Here is a 24,014-nt window from a genome sequence, read left to right as displayed (position 1 = left end):
ATTTTAATGGAACCATTTTCTCCTAATGAAAATTTAAGGGCAGGGTTTACTATTTTTAAGACAGTTTCAAATTGGGGCCTAGCATCATGTTTGAAAGCTGCTTCCCTACCCTCCTCCCACCCTCCATGTGAATTATTATACTTCCGCCTGACTGGCCCAAACCACACTTTGCCTGCCAAACTGATGGCTGAAATACCCCTGAGGACTTTCTGTAGCCTCCCAGCCACAGCTCAGAAACCCAAACCCGTTCCCACGTGAAACAACCAAACACAGTCCACTAAGCCTAAGGTCCGCTACAGTGACGGCTCCTGTATAAAAGGCGAATGAGAAGGCAGCGCCCCCTTTGCTCCCACCCCCACCTCGTCGCAGCATCCTATCGCTTCTCTTTGTCGTGCAGTCCGCGCCTGGGATTGGTCGGAAACGGGACCAGCGCGGGACGAGCGCGCACGGGCCGAACGCCGAGACTTGTCCATCACGTGCGGCCGCCGGTCCACCCCGCCTCGCTGCGCGCTCGGCGAGGCTGGGGGGGCGGGGCCCGATTGCTGCTGCGCCTGCGTTGTGGGCGTTCTCCCGGAGCAGCAGCTGCCGCCGCCGCCGCCGCCACCGCCGCCGCTACCGCCGCCGCCGTGTTCGGGTGTAGAATTTGGAATCCCTGCGTCTCGTTAACAATGAAGCAGAGTTCGAACGTGCCGGCTTTCCTCAGCAAGCTGTGGACGCTTGTGGAGGAAACCCACACTAACGAGTTCATCACCTGGAGCCAGGTACGGGTGAGGGCACGGCGGCCTCCGAACCCCCTGACTAACCGCCTTCTCTCTCCCTCCCGTGGGGTTGTCTCTCGCGGCCTGCGATTCAGTGCCTTCTGCGAGGCCCGCGGCGCGGGGTGGCGGGGTGGCGCGGGCCCCGGCGTTCAGGCTCGCTAGGGACTCCTTGTATTGTTCGCGCGGGGAGCCGCGGGGGTCCCGGCCAGCGCCGCTAGCTCAGGCCGCGGTGGGGGAGGGGCGGTCCGCACCGGGCCCCGCGGCCCGGGAGGCCCCGTAACGGTCCGGCCCCATCGGCGTTCGGAACCGGCCCGGCAGGACGAAGGCGGCCGACGAGCCGAGGGCACGGGGAGCCACGTTACTGCACACTCATTCTTCGTCCTCCCTCCGGGCTCGCGGCTTACGAATCGCTGAGTGCATAGGCAGCCCTGGGCGCGGGGGTTTGTCTGGGAAACCTTTACCTCAGCGACCTGATTCTCTCTAAAAAATACACTCCGCTTTGCACCTGAATCTTTATGAGGAGAACAGTCAGGAATATAGGCAAATGTTCAAACGCAGTAAACGCAGGTTACTGGTTATCAATAGGTTTCGAAATTTTATGTAGAATATGGTACATCATTCTTTGGAAATGCTGAGCCATTTGTAGAAACGAATTTTTATGATTATTTTAATAAAAGTGCTCTAATAGGTGTTCAGTAACTTAGAAGCTAAAATGAATCACTAAATTTCACTAAACAGTTGCTGGGAGAGTGGTATATGTTGCCTTGATTATTGGTTTGATCCCAACTCTGCCACTAAACAGGGATGACCTCAGTCAAGCTCCTTATCTTGTCTCCCCTGAGTTTCATCGTCCTTAGGATGAATGGGTTGCCTGGGTGATCCAAGACTCCTCTAGTTCCAAATACTAAGATTCTAAGCAGAATGATTATTACATAAACAGTGCATTTGCATTCAAATGCACTCTCAGGCTGTTGGAATCATTTTGTGAATTGGGGTGGATTTTTCTTACTGTAGATGATCATCTGTTCGGGATATTTTCTTGTTTACAGGGCTGGAGAAGAGTAAGTGAAAACTACCCTCACAGTGCCTGGCACCTGTTAAGTGCTGAGTAAATGTTACCTCCTCTCTTTCTCCCTTTCTTTTCGTTTCCTTTCCTATTGTAGGAGCTCTCAGTTTTACTTACTTTTATCTTAAAGAGGGAGCACTGTATTGAGTACATGAAGTTTCGGCAACTGTAACACCATATTCTTTCTCATATTACTGTCATTTGTTCATTTTTTTATACCCCTCCTAGGACTTAATTTTCTTGAAGGTCAGTATCATCAGCTGGATGGTGTGTATTAAGCGTTTGATGAATTCTGTACAGTTGTACAAAGAAAAGTGAAAATAAGGAAGCCAGCCGCCAGCATACACTTAAAAATAAACAGATGTCTCATGCTTTTCATCAGTCAGAAGGCTTAAAAGTTGACAGGGATGGATCAGCACAGTCTGCTGTTACTCAGCCTTGTATTCATATTAGAGATTGGACTGAGAGTCTCTCCCCCACCCAAGCTGATTTTATCATACCTTTTTGGCTTGTATGGCCATTTAAAAATAATTCTTATTTATCCTATTATTAAGTCTAAGCTTATGTTTTACTCATTTTCTACTACATAATGGGACAGTTGAAATATAACTTCATTGAGGGCAGATACCATGCCTGTGCCAAGGACACAGTAGGTATTTAATAAATGTCTGATGAATCAATGAAATTCTTAGAATATGTAATGGAAATGGTGGGAATGATAAAGAATTATGCCTGAAAAGAATCTTAGAGATAATCCACTTCAGCCTCATCATTGTACAGATGAGGATTTGAGGCTTAGGTTAGATTTCTTATCCATAATTAAAAGCTAGCCTTTATTGGAGGTGGGACTCATGTTAACGTAAATTTCAGACCTCCCAGATCAGTCTTCCCTCATCAGCACTTCACTTAATATAGGATGGTACAATATTTAGTGTTATATCAAAATGTTACCCTTTTGCAAGTCTGTGAACAATTCTGGATTAATGTTGTCTAGGGCTTAGCTTGGTTGCTTAGGAAGTCTTTATTACTTTCCCACAGATTTTTCCAAAAGCAGTGTTAACAATGAAATGAAAGGTAAAACTCTAAATAAACAATGATGTTAAATGGAAAAAACAAAGCAAGTTACTGTCATCTTTTAGAAGTTGCTATTTATGGTTGTTTCTGGTTTCCTTCAAATAGATTTTGCTGAATTTCTGTCGAGGTAATTTAGCATTTATACTATCTGAGTGAAAATCATATTAAGACCTTTTAGAAGCAGCAGATGTTTTGGAAACCAGGCAATCTTTATGCAATTTTTTTTTTTCACTTGTGGAAAATAATTTACTCCTCTAGCTTGAGTGTAGGGTAAGGGGAAAAAACCAACTGCAGTTTGAAAAGCTTGGCTTAATATTCCTGAAGACTTACTTATATGACTAGTTTTTCTTGAAACTTGTAGTATGACAAAAATGAAGAAAAATGAAATAACACCCCCATTCTCATGATTATAGAAATGTAATATTCTGAGCAATCAAAATTATACTAAATATGTTATTGATTCAAACAACAGAAATGTCTTTAGATCCAGAGTGTCTTTAAAACATTTGTACATATTTTATTTTTTTCCCATATTCTCCCCTGAAAAGTTTCTTTTTCTTTCTTTTTTGTTTTTACATTTCCTATAGCTACTTTGGCTCTGGTAGGCAGTCAATTGCCAGAATCAGGGACAGAGATAATACTGTTGGACTACCTAAAGCTGTTTTAAGTGTAACCGAGTCCTAAACAGAAGGTACCGGTTTAACTTGGAAGCAACTGCAGAAACCTGATATTCAGGGACAAGAGGTTGTGGAAGTTGGAAGTTCTTGCCATTGATAGTGAGGAACAGCCTTTACTGTTAACTGAAATTTGATAGTGTATGTTGAAGTTAAGTAGTTACAAAAGCAGGAAAGAACTGGAGGTCATTGTTTTGTTAGTGTTATTACCTTTGTCTCTGTTCTTCAGATTGTTTGAGAAGACCAAGAAATGATTTCCACTAAAGACCTCATACCCTGGCTGCCTGGGTGGCTCAGTCGGTTAAGCGTCCAACTCTTGATCTCAGTTCAGGTCTTCATCTTAGGGTTGTGAGTTCAAGCTGCACACTGAACTCCATCCTGGGCGTGGGGCCTACTTAAAAAAAAAAGGGGGATGCCTGGGTGGTTCAGTCGGTTAAGCAGCTGCCTTTGGCTCAGGTCATGATCCCAGGGTCCTGGGATTGAGTCCCACATCAGGCTCCTTGCTCAGCGGGGAGCCTGCTTCTCCCTCTGCTGCCCGCTCCCCCTGCCCATGTTCTCTCTCTCTGGGACAAATAAATATATAAAATCTTAAAAAAAAAAAAAAGACCTTATACCTATCTGGTCCACCTTTTTATGCCCTTTGACATTTTCTATTTCTCCATCCCTCTGAAATCAGCAGAGACAAATCAGGAAATAGGAAGGAAATGGAGCAAAACCAGTATTGGTCTAGTGCTTTCTAGCTATTTTGGATGAATTTGAGCATCCAGAACTTGGTATTTGGGTATCATTTTGAACTTTCCAGCAACCATTGCATTATTACACTATTCTCAAGTAAAAACAAGCCACAGCTGTGGCAGAATAGGAGTAAAATCCACCTTAGATGAGCCTACAGAAATGTTGAAAGATCATTGACGACTAGTATTTTTTATTTGTATACATAAGAGAGAATGAGAGACTCAGAAGGAATGATTGGTGAACATGAAGAAGTTATGGACTGTTTTAAAAAAAGTTACAAATTTCTATTATGAAAAATATTTTAAAGTAATGGGACTGAAAAATTATTAGTAAGATTATTTTGGATGTTTTTAACTTACTACCAGTTCAAGCAGTAACAACTGTTATTATTTGGAAGCTTGCCAACCTTTATGGGTAAAACCTAAAAAGAAGCTACCCATCTCTCCCACCTCACTCAGTAGTGGCTTTCTGCTCCTTGTGGAATGTGTTGGGAGAGTTCTGTATTGTATTGCTTGAGCCTCACAGGTTTAAATGGCAGTAAGGTGGAATTTTTGCACTCAGAGGTTATCTACTAATTTTAGAGTGGAGACTGAAGGAATACTATAAGCAGAGACACAGAATATGAGCGAATGGGGGTTGTATGAGAGGGAGAGCACGTGCAGATATAAGCAAGGGGCATTCATCATTTCATTTGATATAATTCAAGAGTTGAACTTCTAAAAAGATATTTTGGTCCACTGTGGCCAACAGTTCATTTATTTGATCACTCACAGGTATTTATCATGAATATGTTGTGTCCTAGGTACTAGGAATTCATTCAGTAGTGAACAGAGTGGCTTCATAGAGCTTATATTCTAGAGGAGGACACTGGTAATTAAAAAGTAAGCAAACACAGATAATATAATTTCAGTTAGTGGTTAGTACCATAAAGAAAATAAAGCAGGGTAAAGAGAGAGATCAGGGTCCAATTAGGAGACAGATGTCACATAGTGTAAAAGAAGGAAAGAACTGTTTTTAAACATTTAAACAAGGAAAGTTTAGTAGAATTACTATATCGGGGATTGGAGTAAAAACTCTAAAGAATATAGATACGACTGGCAGTTATAAAAAGTATGATCACATCTCACTTAATGGCAAAGAAGGCACTGGTGCCACACTGGTGGAACTTACGGAAGTTCATCCTTCAGAGCTTGTGGAGAAATATACCTTCTAAGGCAGGGATTGGCAAACCATGGCCCATGGGCCAGTCATCTGTTCTGTAAATGAAGTTTAATTGGAACATAACTATGCGCAATCTATTTACATATTGTTTATAACTGCTTTCTTGCTACAATGGCAGTATTATGACCTTATGATCTGCAAGCCCGAAGTATTTACTATCTAATGCCTTAAGAAAAGGTTTATCAGCCCTTGTTCTAGAGCACCCTTGATAGTTGTTCATGGGGACATGTCTTGTCAGATATACTCTGATTTGAAACCACTCTGATTTGAAACCTCCAAAGGGAGAGAGAATGTTGGCCTTGCGCTGCTGACCTTCTGTACTGCAAGAGCTAGGTGCGTGCTGGAGAACCTGCCTGCACTGCAGGAACCTGGCCATTGTTAAAGAACCAGGAAATAGGAAGGAGAACCCCCTTCTCTTGTAATATCTCTCTAGTGTCTTCTGTTGACAAAGCTTATCACCATGCCATCTAGAAAAAGATATTTAAGGGACCCAGCTCTATATTTGCAAAGCAGACAATGAGGAATGAATTTGGAGCAATAAATTGATAAACTAGCACATAAAATGACTGGGATTTGTGGGTATTTTAGGTAGAGTGAAAGGAAAGCCTCTCTGAGGAGATGTTTGAGCAGAGATCTGAACAATTTGAAAGGATGGGCCAGGCAAAGGGGAATGGCAAATGTAAAGGCCTTGAACATGGCATGTTCATGTGATTGGGGAAGGCCCATGTGGTTAGAGTATCTGGAGAATGTAAGATTGAGGTCAGAGTAGGCAGGAGCAGATGGTGTAGGGCCTTAGGGCTGTGGTAAGGAGACTGGAAATCTAGGGAACTAGTTTGTAGATTGTCCCAGTTTTCCACTATGTTATTGAAAATAATGTGGCTGAGACTAGTGTATTTGCAGTGGAGATGATGAAAAGTTGTTGGATTTGATATTTACTTTAAAGGTAAAGCAGTAGAACTTACTAATAAATTGTCTAGAGTTGCAGGAAAGACAGAGAAGAATTAAGAATGACTCAGATTTGGCCTGAACAACAAAATAAATGATGACACCATTTGCTCAGATGGGGGGAGTATTCAGAGAAAGGCAGGTGGAGATTGTTTGGCCTATATTAACTTTGAGATTACAGTGGACACTAGTGTTACTTGAAAATTGTTTTGTTTAGCTTACATTTCATTGACCACACTTGGTCAAATGACCATGCCTAATTTCAGAGGAAGTGGGGAAGTTCAGTGCTAGGAAGGAGAACAGGAATATTTTTGAACAGCCTGAATGACTTCTACACTCCCAAGACATCCAAGTGGAAATGTTGAACAGGATGTTTGCATATAAGACACTGGCATTCAGGGTGGAGTTTGGAGCTTATGAGTGGTAAAGCCATGGGACTGGATGAGATCATCTAGGGAGACAAATGAAGATAGAAGAAGCTGAAAGACAGGCCAGTCTGATTTTTAGAGGGCATATGAGAATAAGAAAAAGCTAGCAAAGGAGACTGAGAAGAAACAATGCAACAGGAGGAAAAAGAGGGGAGTGAGGTCATAGAAGTTAATGGAAAAAAATGGTTCAAAAAATAGAAGATGATAAACTGTGTCAGCTGCTGTTACGAATATTCTTATATACTTCTCCTGATGTATATAAGGAGGAATTTAAGGTCTGTATACTTACATTGAAGATTGGACTTGCTGGAAAATAGGGTATGAACTGTTCAGCCTGAAGATGGTTCAAATTGTTTTCCAAAGAGATTAAATGATTTTATACTCCTGTTAGCCAAGCATGAGATTTTCCATTAATCCACATCTTCAAAACTTGATATTATCATTCTTCTTAATTTTTTTACCAATCTAGTAGTATTATCTCAATGAGGTGTTAATTTATATTTCCCTGATTAGTAATGTGTTCAAACACCTTTTCGTATTTATTCGCCATATGTGTTTCCTATTCTATGAAATATTTGGCCATTTTTCTATTGGGTGGCTTTGTCTTTTAATATTTGTAGGAATTCCTTTTATATTCTGTATATCCGTTCTTTGGGTCTGTGTATTGCTTATGTCTTCTCCCAGTTTGAGACTTACCTTTTCCTTTTGATTAATACAAGTTTTTAATTTTAGTATAATATATTCATCTTTTTTGTTCATGCTTTTTGTTTCTTCAGGGTGTTTTTTCTTACCTCTTCCCCAGGGAGAGAAAAATACTTTTCTATTTCTCTTCTTTTTTCTGAAAGTTTTAAAAGTTTGCATTTTATGTGTAAGTCTTTAATTCATCTGGAATTGATTTTTGTGTGTGGTGTGAGGAATCCAGTTGCATTGTTTTCCATATAAATATTCAGTTGTCCTAGCTCCTTCATTGAATGCTTCCTTCTTTACGTGGTGATGTGTATTGCTCCGTCTTATAGCAAAATTACAGGTAGATATTTCGATTTTTGTTTCTAGGTTCTCTATTGCATTCCACTGAACAGTTTTGTTTTTGTTTTTTTTTGCCCTTATCATATGTCCTAATTACTGCAGCTTTATAATGTCTTGCTTTTGGGAGGACAGCTTATCCTTCAGGAGTACCTTGACTATTGTTGGTCTTTGCTCTTCTGTATATGTTTTAAAATCAAGTTCCATTAAAAAACTTACTGGGATTTTAATTGGAATTGCATTGAAATTATAAATCAGATTAGGGAGAATGGATGTCTTTATGATGTTGAATATTCCCATAAACGAGGCATGTTTTTAAATTCATTTTGTTTAACAAAGTTTTATATTTTTTTGGTAATTAGGTCTTGCACGTTTGTTAGATTTTCTTCCTAGGTATCTTAAGATGTTGTAAGTGGTGTCCGTTAGTTAAAATTACATTTCTGGCTATAGCTGGTAGTTAGAAATACAAATAACATTTGTATGTTGATGATAAAGTAGTGAACCAATCATTTTACTGATTTGGGGTGTCTAAGTGTACATCCGTGCATTTGTGAATGATAGTTTTGTTCTTTCAGAACTTTATACCTTTTTTTTTTTTTTTTTCTGCAGTGGCTAAGTCCTCAGGGTGTCAAATTGAAGTAGTGAGCATGGGATCCCTTTTTCTTTTTTTTTTTTTTTAAAGATTTTATTTATTTATTTGAGAGAGAGAGACTGAGAGAGAGAGCACATGAGAGGGGGAAGGGTCGGGAGGGTCAGAGGGAGAAGCAGACTCCCTGCTGAGCAGGGAGCCCGATGCGGGACTCGATCCAGGGACTCCAGGATCATGACCTGAGCCGAAGGCAGTCACTTAACCAACTGAGCCACCCAGGCGCCCGGGATCCCTTTTTCTTATTTTTAAAAGGAATTTTTTCATATTTCCCCCTTAAGTTATCAGCTGTTAAAATTGAGAGTTTTTTAAATTTATCTTTTTCTTGTTGGTGTCATAGTTAGAGGGGAGACGGGCATGCCAGGAGAGAGGATACAGGAAAAAAGTTGACTTTGGTGAGTAGGAAGGTGGATTTGAAATAGACAATAGTTGAGAACATAGTGAATTAAATAACATTATGTAAAAATGTTAACAATTGAAAAATTTAAATGTGAAATTTGCGATGGTCAGGGCAGAGATGTAGATGTGATCATAGATAATAAATCATCATACGTAATACAGTCAGTAGTTAGATACACTGGTGTGGATGAGATTGCCTAAGGAAAGAGTGTATAAGGTGTCATGATCAAGGATAGAAATCTAAAAAACACTACCTCTTAATAGATGAATACAATTGGAAGAAAATATGAGAAAGAGACCCAATAGTATATAGTTTCAGAGCCAGAACAGTAGAGTATTTAAGGAGGGGATTGTCAGTAGTGCCAAATGAAATGCCACAGAGAGGTGTGGGAAGATCAGGACTGAAAAGAAGGCATTGAATTTGGCATTTGACATTTTAGAGAAAAACGGTTTGAGTAGACTGAGGGAGAACGAAACCCAATTTTTAGCAAGAATATGTAGATGGTACTAAATTAGAGAAGGGGGCTTTGAAATATTTGTTAAATTTTGCAGCGAAGGAAAAGACAAATGGGGTGGGTAGATTGAGAGGGAAGTAAGGTAAAGGGAAGGTTTTTTTTAAGATAGGAAAAACATGCATTTTAAATTTTAATAGTTATTATCTACTAACCAACTCTGATTATCATCAGACTTTTAAAATTTTGCCAGCCTAAATAAGTGAAAATCGTTACTTGTTTTTGTTTTTTTCTGTACATTCAATTATAATGAGATTGGGCCTCTTCTAAATTTTACATTGGGTTTTTCATCTTACTGATTTGTTAAAAATTTTTAATTAATGCAGTTGTCATAAATATTTAAAATATTTTTATGTTAATTGACTTAATTGAATTTTTGTAATAACTCTGAGTTAGGTTTAGTTTCAGACACAAATAATAGAATTCCAAACAATAGGGGCACCTGCATGACTCAGTTGGTTAATCATCTGCCTTTGGCTCAGGTTATGATCTGGGGACCCTGGGATCAGGCCATGTATTGCATCGGGCTCCCTGCTCAGCAGGGAGTCTGCTTCTCCTTCTGCCTGCTGCTCCCCCTGCTTGTTCTCTCTCTTTCTCTCTGTCAAATAATAAAATCTAAAAAAAAAAAAAAAAAAAATCCAAACAATGGTTTAAATAGAATAGAGATGTATTTTCTTTTTAAGTCTGAAGATATGTTTTGGTCTTTTCAGCCATACTTAGTTTCTCCACATTAGTGGTGGTTGAAGTTCTACTCATTAGCTTCAAGTTCCAAGTAGGGATATGGGGTATAGGGGTTTGAAATTTGGATCTTTACCCTTTTAGAAGCTTTTCTGGAAGCCCTACTCAGTCCATTCTATTTATATCTTAATTGCCAGGTGTGTATTCGGCTGCCTCTGTTAGGGGGACTGAGAAATGTAGTTGCAGCATCAAACAGAAATGTGGTTCTGTTAGTAAGAAAGTTTTTGCAAATGGATCTCTGTTTTTAAGGCTAAATGATGTTCCATTGTGTGTGTGTATCACAGTTTCTTTATTCTTCCACTGAGGGACACTTAGGTTGTTTTCATATCTTGGCTATTGTGAATCATGCTGCAATGAACATGGGAGCATAGATAACTCTGTGAAATACTGATTTCATTTCCTTTGGATGTATACCCAAGAAAGGGGTAGCTGGATTATGTGGTAATTCTATTTTTTATTTTTTTGAGGAACCTTCATGTTATTTTCTGTAATGGCTATACTGATTTACATTACCACAAACAGTATATGAAAGTTCCCTTTTCCCTACATCCTCGCCAACACTTGTTATTTTTTATTTTTTTAATAATTGCCATCCTAACAGATACGAAGTGGGTACCTCATTGTGGTTTTGATTTGCATTTCCCTGATGATTAGTGATGTTGAGCACCTTTTCATATACCTGTTGGCCATTTCTGTATCTTTGGAAAAATGTCTATTTGGGTTCTTTTTTAATCGGTGTCTTTTTTTTTTTTTTTCTGGCAGTTGAGTTGTATGTGTTCCTACATATTTGGATTATTAATCCCTTATTCGATATATTGCTTGCAAATACTCTTATTCTGTTAGGTTTTCTTTTTATTTTGTTGTTTTCTTTGCTCTACAGAAGCTTTTTAGCTTGATGGAGATGGAATGTTAATTAGCTTGACTGTAGTAGTCCTTTATGTAAATATATTAAATCGTGCTGTACACCTTTAAAATATGCTATTTTAGTTTTAAAATAACAAAAATAAAAAAGTTAAGTAGAGGAATTTGGAAATAGGGTAGGCAGCTAGCAGCTTCCATGAATAAATATAAATTCTTACCACTTACCAGTATGACTTCTAGGTTTACATCATACTTCCAAAAGCTCGGTTGTAAAGAGTGATTGAGCAGTGAGTTAGCATTGAGCTTTTGCTTTTTGCTTTCCAAGTGGAGAGTTCATGAACTAATAATCTTTTTTCTCCTCATTTTCCCCCCTGATTTGAATGTTACATGTACTTATTACCTGTTAAAAATTCTCAAATAGATTTGCTGCTGCTTCTGTCTCTCTAATCTATTTATTTTTTACTATCTCTTCTTTAGTACGAAACTTTGTAAACACTATAATTTTACCACTTTTATAGGATAGGGTTAACACCTCTTTTTTCATTGTTTTTAGTATTTTCTTGCCTATTGTTACATAATTATTTTACAAGTGAACTTTAAACTGATAAGAACAGATACTACACTTTACACTTGATCCCTAATATTTGGTTGTGTTAGCATCTCTTCACCTCCTGTCCCAAAATTTTTTTGATTGGGAATTTATTGCGAATATATTGGTTAATTAGAATTGACAGCTTTACAGTACTATATTTGTCCCTCTATAGTTTAATATTCTCTTAAATGTCCTGTATATTTTTAAGATTTATCTTTAGATATGTGATATTTTTTCTATTATTGGAATCTTTTATTCTACTTTAGTTTTAAATTGTTATGGTAAAATATGCCTAACATAAAATTAACCATTTTACCCAGTTTTAAGTATACAGTTCAGTGGCATTAGGTACATTTACATTATTACGCAGCCATCGCTACCATCTCTCTCCAGAATGTTTTTCACGTTTCCATACTGAAACCTCATACTCATTAGACAATAGCTTCCAAGTCCTCCTTCCTCCTAGCCCCTAATAACCATTCTGTTTCTGTCTCTGTGAATTGGACTATTCTAAATACCTTATATAAGTACAATAGTGCAGTATTTGTCCTTTTGTGGCTAGTATATTTCACCTAGCATAATGTCTTTAAAGTTCATCCATGTTGTAGCACCTGACAGAATTTCCTTTCTTTTTAAGGTTGAGTACTCATTGTGTGTATATTCCAGATTTTGTTTATCTGTTCATCTGTCAGTGGACATTTGTGTTGCTTCCACTTTTTGACTATTGCAGATAATGCTACTATGAACATAGGTATACAAATATCTTTTTGAGTACCTGCCCAGTTCTCTGGGATTATACATAGAAATAGAATTGCAGGATTATATAGTAATTCCGTGTTTAGTTTTTTGAGGAACCACCATACTGTTTTCCATAGCAGCTGCACTATTTTTTACATTTCCACCAGCAATGTTCTAATTTCTCCAATTCCTCCAACACTTATTTTCAATTTATTTGGTGTTTTTTAAAAATAATTCCCATCCTAAAGGGTATGAAGTGGTGATTGTGGTTTTGGTTTTCATTTCCCTAATGGTTAGTGATATGTTAGGCATTTTTAATGTGTTTATTAGCCATTTGTATATGTTCTTTGGAAAAATGTTTAAGTCCTTTGCGCATTTCTTATTGGGTTGTTTCTTTTTTGTTGTTGAGTTGTAGAAGTTCTTTATTATGGATATTAACCCCTTATCAGTTAAACAGTTTGCAAATATTTTCTCTGATTCTGTGGGTTGCCTTTTCACTCTATTGATAGTGTTCTTTGCACAAGTTTTTAAGTTTGAGGTAGCATCAGTGGTCTGTTTTTGCTTTTGTTGCCTGTGCCTTTTATGTTAACGAAGAAATCATTGCCAAATCCAGTGTCATGAAGCTTTTCCTCCTTATGTTTTCTTCTACTATTTTTATAGTTTTAGCATTTACGTTTAGGTCTTTGATCCATTTTGAGTTAATTTTTATATATGGTGTAAGGTAAATTTTGTTCTTTTGCATGTGAGAATCCGTTTTTCCCAGCATTGTTTGTTGAAAACTCTCCTTTCCCCTTTGAATGTTCTTGGTACTCTTGTCAAAAATCTTTGGACCTTCTATGTAAGGGTGTATTTGGCGGTTCTTTATTCTGTTCCATTGGTCTGTCTCTCTGTGTTTGTGCCAGTACCATGCTGTTTTGATACTGTATTAGAGTAAGTTTCAAATTTTTTTTATAGGAAAAACGCTAGTGACTTTAAATATTAATTATTAACCTGATATTTTATTGAAACTTTTTTTTACAGTTTTTCAGTTGATTGTGCAAAGATACGTCTGTTGCAGATAATGATAAATATAACTTCCTCTTAAATTTTGTCTATTTTTGTCTAATTGCATTGGTTTTAAAACAGTGTTAAATAATTATGTTGCTTACTTACAGTATTTCTTTTCTTGTTTCTGATTTAATGGAAATTCTAATATTTCACCATAGTGTATGATGCAGCTTTTGGTTTTAGACATACATTTGAACTTCTGAGGTTGACATCAAAAAACTTAATTACAGTTTGGCAGTTAATTATAGTTTGTTTCTTGTTGCTGTTAATAGGAATAAAATGTGGATCTAAAAGTATCATGGAAAGACTGCCCAGTTTTGGGGTTCATATTGTATCACCTAAGAGGACTTCAGTTAATTGACTTTTTCTCTCTTTTTCAGAATGGCCAGAGTTTTCTGGTTTTGGATGAACAAAGATTTGCAAAAGAAATTCTTCCCAAATATTTCAAGCACAATAATATGGCAAGCTTTGTGAGGCAACTGAATATGTGTGAGTACGGGCAATAGTTTATTTGGAGTACGGTCATCAGCCACTGATTAAACCATTTTTCCCATTAGGTTGATAAAGAAAAGGGAAACTTTTTTGCTTTTTGTCTGTTTTAGTCATCTAAATTTTTAATCTTTTTCAGATGGTTTCCGTAAGGTTGTGCATATTGACTCTGGAATTGTAAAGCAGGAACGAGATGGTCCTGTTGAATTTCAGCATCCTTACTTCAAACAAGGCCAGGATGACTTGTTGGAGAACATTAAAAGGAAGGTGAGCTATTATTAATGTGATTTATTTAAGGCATTACCATATAGCATACTTGGCCAACACAATATTTCACCTGTTGAAATTAAGAATGTACAGAAATACACAGGTATTCCCTGTTGGGATGACTTAGACTAATAAAGCTTTAATTATTTCCTTCTGTTTTATATTTTTTCTTTCCTAGAAGGAAGGAAAATGTTTACATTCTGACTGAGGGTGAGGAATCATCCATATTGGGATGGCTCACTCCTTCCAATTTAGCTTAAAAAATATCAGCTCCTGTTAGAATGTTGACTCCCTTGGAGGGCTTTTTCTGTAGTTCACTGCTGAATATCCGATACTGAGAATAAGTCCCTTGCATATAGTAAGCATTTAATAATACATTTTTTAATGAATGGTATCTGTTGCTGAAATAAAATATTTTTACTAAATCCACAAAAAGGGGGTAAAAGAGTAATGGGCCATGAAAGAAAACGGCCTAGTGTGCAGCTGTTACTGCATAAATTTAATTAAACGTGGAATGTGATAATAAAGAGGCTTGGGGAAATTACAGTGAGTTTGGTGAAAGGGAATGAAAAAAAGTCCCTAAGTTGTTCCTGCTCGTGGAAACTTTTCCACATTAAAAAAAAAAAAAAGATGATTTCTTACTCTCTGTCTTGAAGTTTATTCTTTTTATAGAATCCTGTCCTACGCTTTTTGGAACTAAATCTGAGTTCCTGAATGGGCTACAAAACACAATAGGGAAATTTTGAATTAAAAACTTGGTGTTTAGTATTTGATTTCCTAAATTTGCTTTCAAAAGGTTTCATCTTCAAAACCAGAAGAAAATAAGATTCGTCAGGAAGATTTAACAAAAATTATAAGTAGTGCTCAGAAGGTTCAAATAAAACAAGAAACTATTGAGTCCAGGCTTTCTGAATTAAAAAGGTAAAGTATTATTTCCAAATATAATCTTAATATAGGGGTTGGTATGTGTGTGTTGGGGGTTGAAGGTTAGTGCTTTAAGTACTTAGATTACATTGTTGAAGCCAAGGTAAAAGGTCATTTTTCTCTCAGTATTGGTTCCCTTTAGTTTTGATTTGTAGCCCTTGACTTTAGCTCAGTATTATATTTTCTTGACAGTATTCAAAAGAATTTATAAATCTGGGCAGTTAAAACAGTTTGATGCACAAGTCCCACTGATGAAACAATAGATCTTTAAATCAATGTAGAAAATACGATTCTACTTAGGTTAGCTTTCATACGATGTTCACACACGAGGGCATACAAGCCATTAAAAAACACTACATATGTTACTCATATATTCTTTATGGTGGTTTCATAAAACTTTTCTATGTGGTCTATCTCTTAGGAAAAAATAGGGAAAAAGGATGCAAGAGACTTGCCTTACTTGGTATTTATCTTACCTAGATGTGGTAAAGTGTTATTCAAAACTTTTATTATAGAAACATGCTTTTGCTTTATTGCAGTTCTTGGCACCATTAGTTGAGACAGTAACAACTTGTATACAGAGTAGATGTGTAGTTTTCTTAGTAAGTAGTTGGGATTTTCTTTTATCCTAATAGGGGCTGAGGTCTTGAGAGTAGTTATTTTATGGATTCTCTCTCCCATTTCAAATGTGGGACATTAGTTTAGCTGTCTTAAGTGTCTTCATTAAAAGAGTAACCTTGAACTTTGATTCCCTTTTTGAATAAGGCTTAATTTTAAGCTGTCCCATTTTGCATATTTTATGTAATCACTTATGCCAGTTTATTGTATGTATCTTGTGTCTCCTGAGGTGCCCTTTGACCCAATTCCTTGAATCTCAGGTTTAGCCCTTAAGGAATGGGATCCCAGATTCATCCTGTAAGTTTTAGAGGTAACCATTCTACTTAACGTTTAGTAGGTAGATGATAGTATTATCTTTCAATATCTGAGTCAGAGAAAATACCCTAGTTATTCAGTAAGTATTAAAGTTTTATTTTCAAGATCTTCTATATGTAAGATACAGAAGTCCCTTTTGTAAGAGTTTGGCTTGAGGAAGATGGATATTATGGAAATTAACAAGAGCAAAAATTAAAGTATTTAATAGGTGAATTATCTTTCATGCCTTCTCAGTGTTATCGTTGCTGCTAACATTTAATAACAGAACAGTGCAATTTCAATAAAAGTTAATGAAGGAAAAGAAACTTATTACTAGGCAAGTTATTGGTTTGTCATATATTTAGACATGCTTTAAAAAAACTTTTTTTAGTGTTTTCGTATGTTTGAAACAGATTTTAAGATAGACGGTTTTAGACCTGATCGACTTTTAGATCGACTTCAACACTTACTACAAATAATCCGTGTGATCTTAGGCAAGTCCTCTCAATTCTTGGGTCTCATTGTCCTCCTCTATAAAATAAATAATTCCTTTCTTGACTGATTTTATAGAAGTTTAAATAAGAAATACACATAAAATGCTTAGCATAATCCCTGGAGCATAGGTAGTGCTGGGTAAATGTCACTTCCTTTAAGAATTCTTTTCTAAGCGCAAGTCCTAAATTCACTTGGTAGCCATAGTTGAAAGGTGTTTATTTTTTAAACAAGAAGTAATGAACCACATTGTCAGAGAAGTAAATTGCCTGCTACTATATGGATATAGGCATGAGTCTTACATTTTTGTGTTTATATTGCCATGAGTAGAAAGTACTGTAGTTATGAAGGGATAATTCTGGAGTTGTATCAAGATAATTGCCATTTTATGTAATTGAACCAGAGTTCTTCCAATTTCATGAAAATATATAGCAAAGTTCCCTGGTATTCTTAATTAAAGATATTGAGGTCTGGCTTTCTGACTAAATTTTGTTTTGTTTTTTAAAAAATGATAACATAGTGAGAATGAGTCTCTATGGAAGGAGGTGTCAGAATTACGAGCAAAACACGCACAACAGCAACAAGTTATTCGAAAGGTAAGCTTTTTTCCCCCATGACCATAATCTGCCTTTGTTTAATTTGTGTACCATTTATGACCCAAAAAAGCCTCTATTGAATAGTGATTGAGCTATTATATATTAGATATTATATATTAGGTTCACATATAGTAGTGAAACTATGAAATCAAACAAATTAGGTCAACCGTTGTATTTTCTTTTTAATAAGAAACATTTGTCATTAGCTAAATATTGTTATTCCATACTCTCAGCTTGAGTCTCATTAGCTTTTAGTAAGTGACCTTTAGCCTGATACAACAACTTTAAAGATACTTTATTTTTAGGAACATAATAGAAAGAAAACTACCAGTTTCTTTACATTTTTTACTATGAATGACAGCCTTACTGTGTGGGTTTGTTGTTATTGTTTTTACTATTTTTTTTTTTTTACTTGAAAAGGCATAGATATGGTCTTGGAAGACAAATGACTAAAATTTTCAAATCAGTTGACCAAATTATGAGTTCAAAAAAATTAGTTATCAGTGTATGCCATTATTAGTCTCTATGGAAAAGCAGTTAAAGTAGTGTGTTGTAAAATAAATTGTAGATTTTAGTATCTGAGCTGAAAATTACTGGGGGAACTGAAAATCTCTCAGTTGCCTTGTGTCCTTGTGATTTAGTCTTTTCATATCAGCTTTCATATGTTAATAAGACTTGAAACATAAAAGTAATTAAGGCAGCTATTTTTTGCTCATGAGTAAACTAGACTCTTAAGTTTAAGCAACAGGTTTTTGTGGGGGGAGGAAGGGTGGGAGTACTTCACTTGGTTTGTGCTGAGATGCCTTTAGCTAAAAATAGGGTTATGACAGGATCTGGGTCTAGTGGAGCAGGCTTAGAACAGAGATGAATGGTTGCAGTCTTTGGCCTGTAGTCAAAATAGATATACTGTTTTTTTTTTTTTTCTCCTTTTCAAATCAGTATGCAAGTGAAGGTTGAATGTAGAATTCAGTTCTAAGTGTTTAGTCCAAGTGCATATATTTTCACAACTTCCAGAGCTGATTCCAGCATGCAACCCTGTTAAGAATACCTGATTTAAAATGATAGGTGTACTTTATTAAACCTGTACTTTATTTTAAAAAAATCTTCTCAACTTTTCCAGAAAACAATGTTTTATAGTTAAATATTGACTTATAATACTATATAATTTTTTTCCTAAAAGCAAAGAAAGTTGGTAAAATACTTATATAACATTTCAGTTTTTCATGAAAGCTAACATTCTGTCTGTTCAAATTTGAGTTTGAATGTATGTGGTTTGGTGGAGCTCTAGGGATTTTTCATAATGCATAGTGATAGCTGATAATCTTTTCTCTATTCCTGGAATTGCTTCATACGTCTGTCATTTTACTCCTTGGCCTTGGATTAGTTGGAATAGTGTATGTGAGTTACCTGGTATAGGTACTTGTTACAGGATAGGATAATAGTACCTGTTAATAGAACTTGTCAGGTCCAGAAGTTAGATGCCGTAAATCTTTTCCTTCAGGAAGGAAGCTTTGTACAGCGTGATGCAGAATTGTCATAAGAGAACTAATATGTAGGACAAATTTCAGGAGAAATTTAGCCAGTGCTTCATGTTCTTATAAATTCAACCACTAATGTTTTTAGAATTTTTCTATAACATTTATAAATTAACAAAAGTAACTGAAGCCAAATTATTTCATAGATACCTTTAAGCTTAAATTTGTCTTTTCATCAGCCGTCAGTCAACGTTTTCTTTTGAATAAACAGTTTAGTGGCTAATTTCCTTTTCATGACTCTAATGCTGTTTGACTTTTCTGCAAAGAGCCTAAATAGTCCTCCAGTCCCTTTTGGTCTTTATTTATAGCCTCTCAGTGATATACTGCTTTTCATAGTTCACCATATGATCCTCACCTTTTTAGCTTCTTCAGAAAGATGACAATAAATTTCAAGGCATACCCTAAGCCAGTGATTCTCACATTCACATCAGTATCACCTGGAGGACTTGCTAAACATACATTGCTGGACCCTGTCCTCAGAATTTCAGATTCAGCAATTCCAGAGTGGGGTTGAGAATTTGTGTGTCTAGTAGGTTCCTGGGCTAATACTGCTGGTCCATGGACCACACTTTAAGAAACACTGAATATGAAACACATAAAATATGAAAGATTGTTTGCATGTCTTGATCGGCTTAGTAGTTCTTTCCTTTTAAATTTAATCCAGCTCTGAAGATTAAACCAGCTTCTCTTGATTGGCCGTATGGGTATCTTGGATGTTTAAGAGCAAAACCATCCAAAACAAAATCTGTTCATTGTTTATTTGAAAAAAATATATGTATTCTAACTTTAAAATTGTGAATTTATTTTTGGATAACCTCTAGTTACTATATTTTGGGGTTTATTTCTGTTGCTGTATAATTAAATATTTCATGACAATATTCTTTTTTAAAACTTTTATTTATTTGTCAGAGAGAGAGGGAGAGAGAGTGAGCCGGGGGGAGGGGCAGAGGCAGACTCTCTGCTGAGCAAGGAGCCCAGTGTGGGACTCGATCCCAGGATCCTGGGATCATGACCTGAGCTGAAGGCAGATGCTTAACCAACTGAGCCACCCATGACAGTATTTTTTATTAAGCAATAATTTTTCTAGAATAAGCCAAGAAGCTTTTCCTACCTTGAAAATTTTATGCTCTCTTCTGAAAGAGCTGGCAGTCTCTTTTGCCTCAAATTGTATTACCTGGGTTAAGAAAAATGTTGCCTGTCACTTTTTTTTTTTTCTTTTTGGTACATACTTGGGATCTGTATCCGGGCATGCTTGGTTCTTAGCATCAAAACAAGTAACTGAGCTGAGTATTGGGTAGATATATGGATGGGTGGGTGGATGGATAGATGAATGTCTTAGGCATCTTGGTATCCTAGGTAGCTGCAACTTTTATTTTATGACAGGTTATTCTTCTGCCTGGAAACTGATTATTTCTTTATATAACAATTGTAAGATGCACCGAGATTGCAAATTTGTTAACATGTGAGAAATTATGTGACTTAGAATAGAAAATATGTAGTATTTGAATTAATTTTATAAGACTTGTAATATGGACTAAAGAATTAGAGGAGTCTATGATGGAAAATTTTTTGTTTATATTTTCCTTTTAGATTGTCCAGTTTATTGTTACATTGGTTCAGAATAACCAACTTGTGAGTTTAAAACGTAAAAGGTAAGTTTTTGTTGTAAAACTCTTCGTTTGACCTATTCATGGACAACTAAACATTTTAGTGTTTAACCATGCATGGCCTACATTTGCTTAGTATGTCTGTTGTCCCAGATGAACAGTCCTTCCTTGTTAAATTATACTCTCAGCATTTCAAAAGTAGTGTTATTTCTTCCTGCTGTCATGCTGCTAATGTTTTTCAGAGACAAGGATAGCCTAAATGGTCACTTTACAGACACATACATAGTTAATAAGGAATCCATTTTTATTCACATTAGCAGTTTAATGTAACATTAGAAGGCTTGACTGAGGGAAACTCTTAAAAGAAGGTCATATATTGAAAAAAAATCAAAAACTTTTTACTTGATCTCTCATGTTTAATCCACTAATAAGGAATTTAAAAACCTATATATTGACTATGGCTTGTGATACCAGAAAGTGTTAGTAACTGCCGTTGTCACAACTAAAGCTTAAGACGGATAGTGGACAAAGGAATAGTTGGAAGGAGAAAAAACTTATCTTGTAAGACTAAAGTTTTAGCAAAGCTTGGTTATGGTTACACCTTATGCTATGGCCTTAAGTCAGCTTCCACAAACTAGTTCTTATATCATCTACTTACTTTTTACTATGTAAGTACAGTTCATAAAGAGTGATACAGTTCAGTCAGCAATGAAGTATATCCAGAGAGAGTAGTTTATTGTATTTATTTTAACAAAAATAGTACAAAAGAATGGTGAAATCAAAGCCCTAGACACAGTCATCTCCTAGTTTCTGTTCCTAAGATGTGACCATTTTTAAGAGTTCATTGTGTATCACTAACTGAAATCTTTTATTATTAAAGTGTGTATGTTCGTGGGAGGGTAAAATATTAGAAGCAGTTGAAATTTCTTATATGTTTGCTTCACTGAATTTCATGAATATATTCTGATTTTCAGGCCTCTACTTCTAAACACTAATGGAGCCCAAAAGAAGAATCTGTTTCAGCATATAGTCAAAGAACCAGCTGATAATCACCATCATAAAGTAATTTTTTGTTTAAATTCTATTTTATATTTGTTATCTCAAACCAATTTTTATTACAGTATGCAGTATTTCATGCATTCAAAATTTGCATTCAAAGTTCAGTGAATAATAATCTAAGTGCTCATGCTCCAGTTTTATCTAATCATGACATTTTTTTATTATTTGCTTTAGATTATTTTAAGAAATAAACTATTACAAATATAATTGTTTTAGTTGCCTGTTCCCAAGTTTGTTTTTTGCCTCCTCTTCAGTCTCTCCTAGATAATCATTATCTTGAATTAGTATTTATCATCCCCATGGTCATTTTATATGTGTGAATTCATGAACAGTATTTGGTATTGTTTTCTGTGTATCTCAAACTTGATATAAGTGATATCATTTTGCATTGTGGCTTTTTCATTTGGTTTTGCTTTTGAGATTTAAACAGATTTAGATCATCTGAACTCTACTACCTGATATCAATTGAATATTATGATAATGTAATTATGCATTTATCCGTTGGTTATTTTAAGTTGTTTCCAACTTTTATTATAAACTGCGTAGGCTTAGACTTTTTAGCAGTTGCAAAACTTTTTTGTTTACCTTTATTTTTGTTGTGGACTCTCTGGATCATTTGTCAAACTTACACAGTTGGCAAATCAGTTCAGTCCAGAGTCTACACTTCTTTTAATAGATGATTGTCATTGCTACATTCAAATCTTAGAATTCTAAATACTGCTTCAGATTTGTTATTAAAGTACCAAGATTCTTTTTCTTGAGCAAATCAGAGTTAACATCAGGTTTTTCTTCCCACTACTGTTTCTAAGTAAGCTTACCTAACTATTGTGTTTTTAGGATTGAAGACTCAATGTAAATGGGTGAAGATTTCTTAATTTAACTGGATTTATATATTTTTAAGTCCTTTACATATTTTACCTCAGATTTATCTACTGTTGAGATTTATGGATTTTTGCATTATAATAGTTTAATTTGCTTTAGCGAATTGAATGTTTTTTTATTTAGGTACCTATGATCTGAATATATCTGTAGCAGAATAAAAAAAAATTATTGCTAAAAATTCAGGCTGACTTTTAACTGTGGAATACTTGTAATGGTTTTTTTTCTATTAATGAAAGCATTTCCTATTAATGAAAGCATTTAATAAGAAAGAATAAACCATATGTCAAATAGAGTAGCTTCACTATTTGACATATGGTTTATTCTCATCAGCACAGTGGCCATCTGGTTATGCTTGAAATTCCTGGTGAAGTTTTAAGACTTTTTTTTTAACCCTTTGGATATAAAAAATACTTTAAAATGTGAAGATCTTTCCATGGAATCATTCTGAGGCATGCCACCTTCAAGATTCCTTACAGTAAAAGAAATAGTTAAGTAGAATAAAGTAACACACCTCTTACCTTTGTGAATTGATACGAATACCAATTACTGTGAGTCCTGTTAGGGCAGAGCACATAGCTAAATTGTTTCCTTAACATTTAGTAAACAATGAGTCTCCAATTAGCACTTTTTAAATGGTATATTGTTTGGTAGTCAATATAATTTCAATTTTTGATATATTTTTTCCCTGATTTTTTTTAGGTTCCACACAGTAGGACTGAAGGTTTAAAGGCAAGGGAGCGGATTTCAGATGACATCATTATTTATGATGTAACTGATGATAACGCAGATGAAGAAAATATCCCAGTTATTCCAGAAACTAATGAGGATGTTATATCTGATCCCTCCAAGTAAGGAAATTATGAAGTAAAATTTGTGAAAATATTGGTTACTTTTGTTATCAAAGAGCTAAATTCAAAACCACTTTACTGTATGATAAACTACTCTGTAACTCATATTTGGATTATTAAACTGAAAAAGCCAAATTATTTAACCAGATGTTCTCCCCTCAGCAAAAAGACTTCCAACAAAAAGTAATGAGAATTCTGATTTTTTAATTTTGGAGTTAAACATCTTTAATTCATCCTTTGTGGTCTCGTATCACAGGATGAATCAATATTTGTGGTTAAGCTACTCACCCAAGGAAATTTAAGCCTTTTAATATGTGTTTTGGGGAGAAAGCTTCCATGGAGGATGTATGGACAGAATGAATTTATTGAATGCATTTGAAAATGTAATTGGTTCTTTCTCATATTGCTGATTTAGCTGTAGCCAATACCCTGATATTGTCATTGTTGAAGATGACAATGAAGATGAGTATGCACCTGTCATTCAGAGTGGAGATCAGAATGAACCAGCCAGAGAATCCCTAAGTTCAGGCAGTGATGGAACCAGTCCTCTTATGTCTAGTGCTGTCCAGCTAAATGGCTCATCTAGTCTGACCACAGAAGATCCTGTGACCATGATGGATTCCATTTTAAATGATAACATCAATCTTCTGGGAAAGTGAGTGCTCATGTAGATGTTATCTGAGTTTATTTGCTTTCTTTGTTTACTTCACTTGTTCTCTTCTCTTTGAATGATCTTCCTTTCAGGTTATGAACCCATGTAATCTATCTTTCTTTCTTTTGGTCAGGGCTGAGCTCTGCAAATGTTTTTTTGAGAAGGATTTAATCATCCCAGGAGCAGTCTTGAGATTTTCTTGGCAATTCCTTAGATTTCTTTAATGAGATACTTGTTTTAAATGTCCATAAAGCGTGTGTGTATGTGTATTTTGTGTTTTTATCAGGACTGTGG

General features: G+C 35.9%; 1 protein-coding gene across 5 annotated transcripts in view; it reads left to right on the top strand.

The window, feature by feature from the left end:
- The first annotated feature begins 567 nt into the window (after positions 1 to 567).
- HSF2 (heat shock transcription factor 2) overlaps positions 568 to 24,014 on the top strand; it is a 37,659-nt gene continuing 14,212 nt past the window's right edge. For 3 of the 5 annotated variants that reach the window (XM_036088590.2, XM_036088582.2, XM_078054791.1), the window contains exons 1-9: positions 568 to 761; positions 13,838 to 13,946; positions 14,086 to 14,213; positions 15,010 to 15,134; positions 17,062 to 17,137; positions 20,263 to 20,324; positions 21,254 to 21,341; positions 22,920 to 23,068; positions 23,484 to 23,723. In XM_036088590.2, the coding sequence (XP_035944483.1) occupies positions 669 to 761; positions 13,838 to 13,946; positions 14,086 to 14,213; positions 15,010 to 15,134; positions 17,062 to 17,137; positions 20,263 to 20,324; positions 21,254 to 21,341; positions 22,920 to 23,068; positions 23,484 to 23,723 (1,070 nt within the window). In that variant the 5' untranslated portion in view covers positions 568 to 668. The remainder of the gene's footprint in view (positions 762 to 13,837; positions 13,947 to 14,085; positions 14,214 to 15,009; positions 15,135 to 17,061; positions 17,138 to 20,262; positions 20,325 to 21,253; positions 21,342 to 22,919; positions 23,069 to 23,483; positions 23,724 to 24,014) is intronic. The other 2 variants (XM_036088576.2, XM_036088567.2) reach the window with 1 other exon arrangement.

The sequence above is a fragment of the Halichoerus grypus genome, chromosome 9, assembly GCF_964656455.1.
Source record: "Halichoerus grypus chromosome 9, mHalGry1.hap1.1, whole genome shotgun sequence".
NCBI classification, from domain to species: Eukaryota; Metazoa; Chordata; class Mammalia; order Carnivora; family Phocidae; genus Halichoerus; species Halichoerus grypus.
The sequence above is the reverse complement of the archived record's forward strand: the minus strand, read 5'-3'. Positions and strand labels throughout refer to the sequence as shown.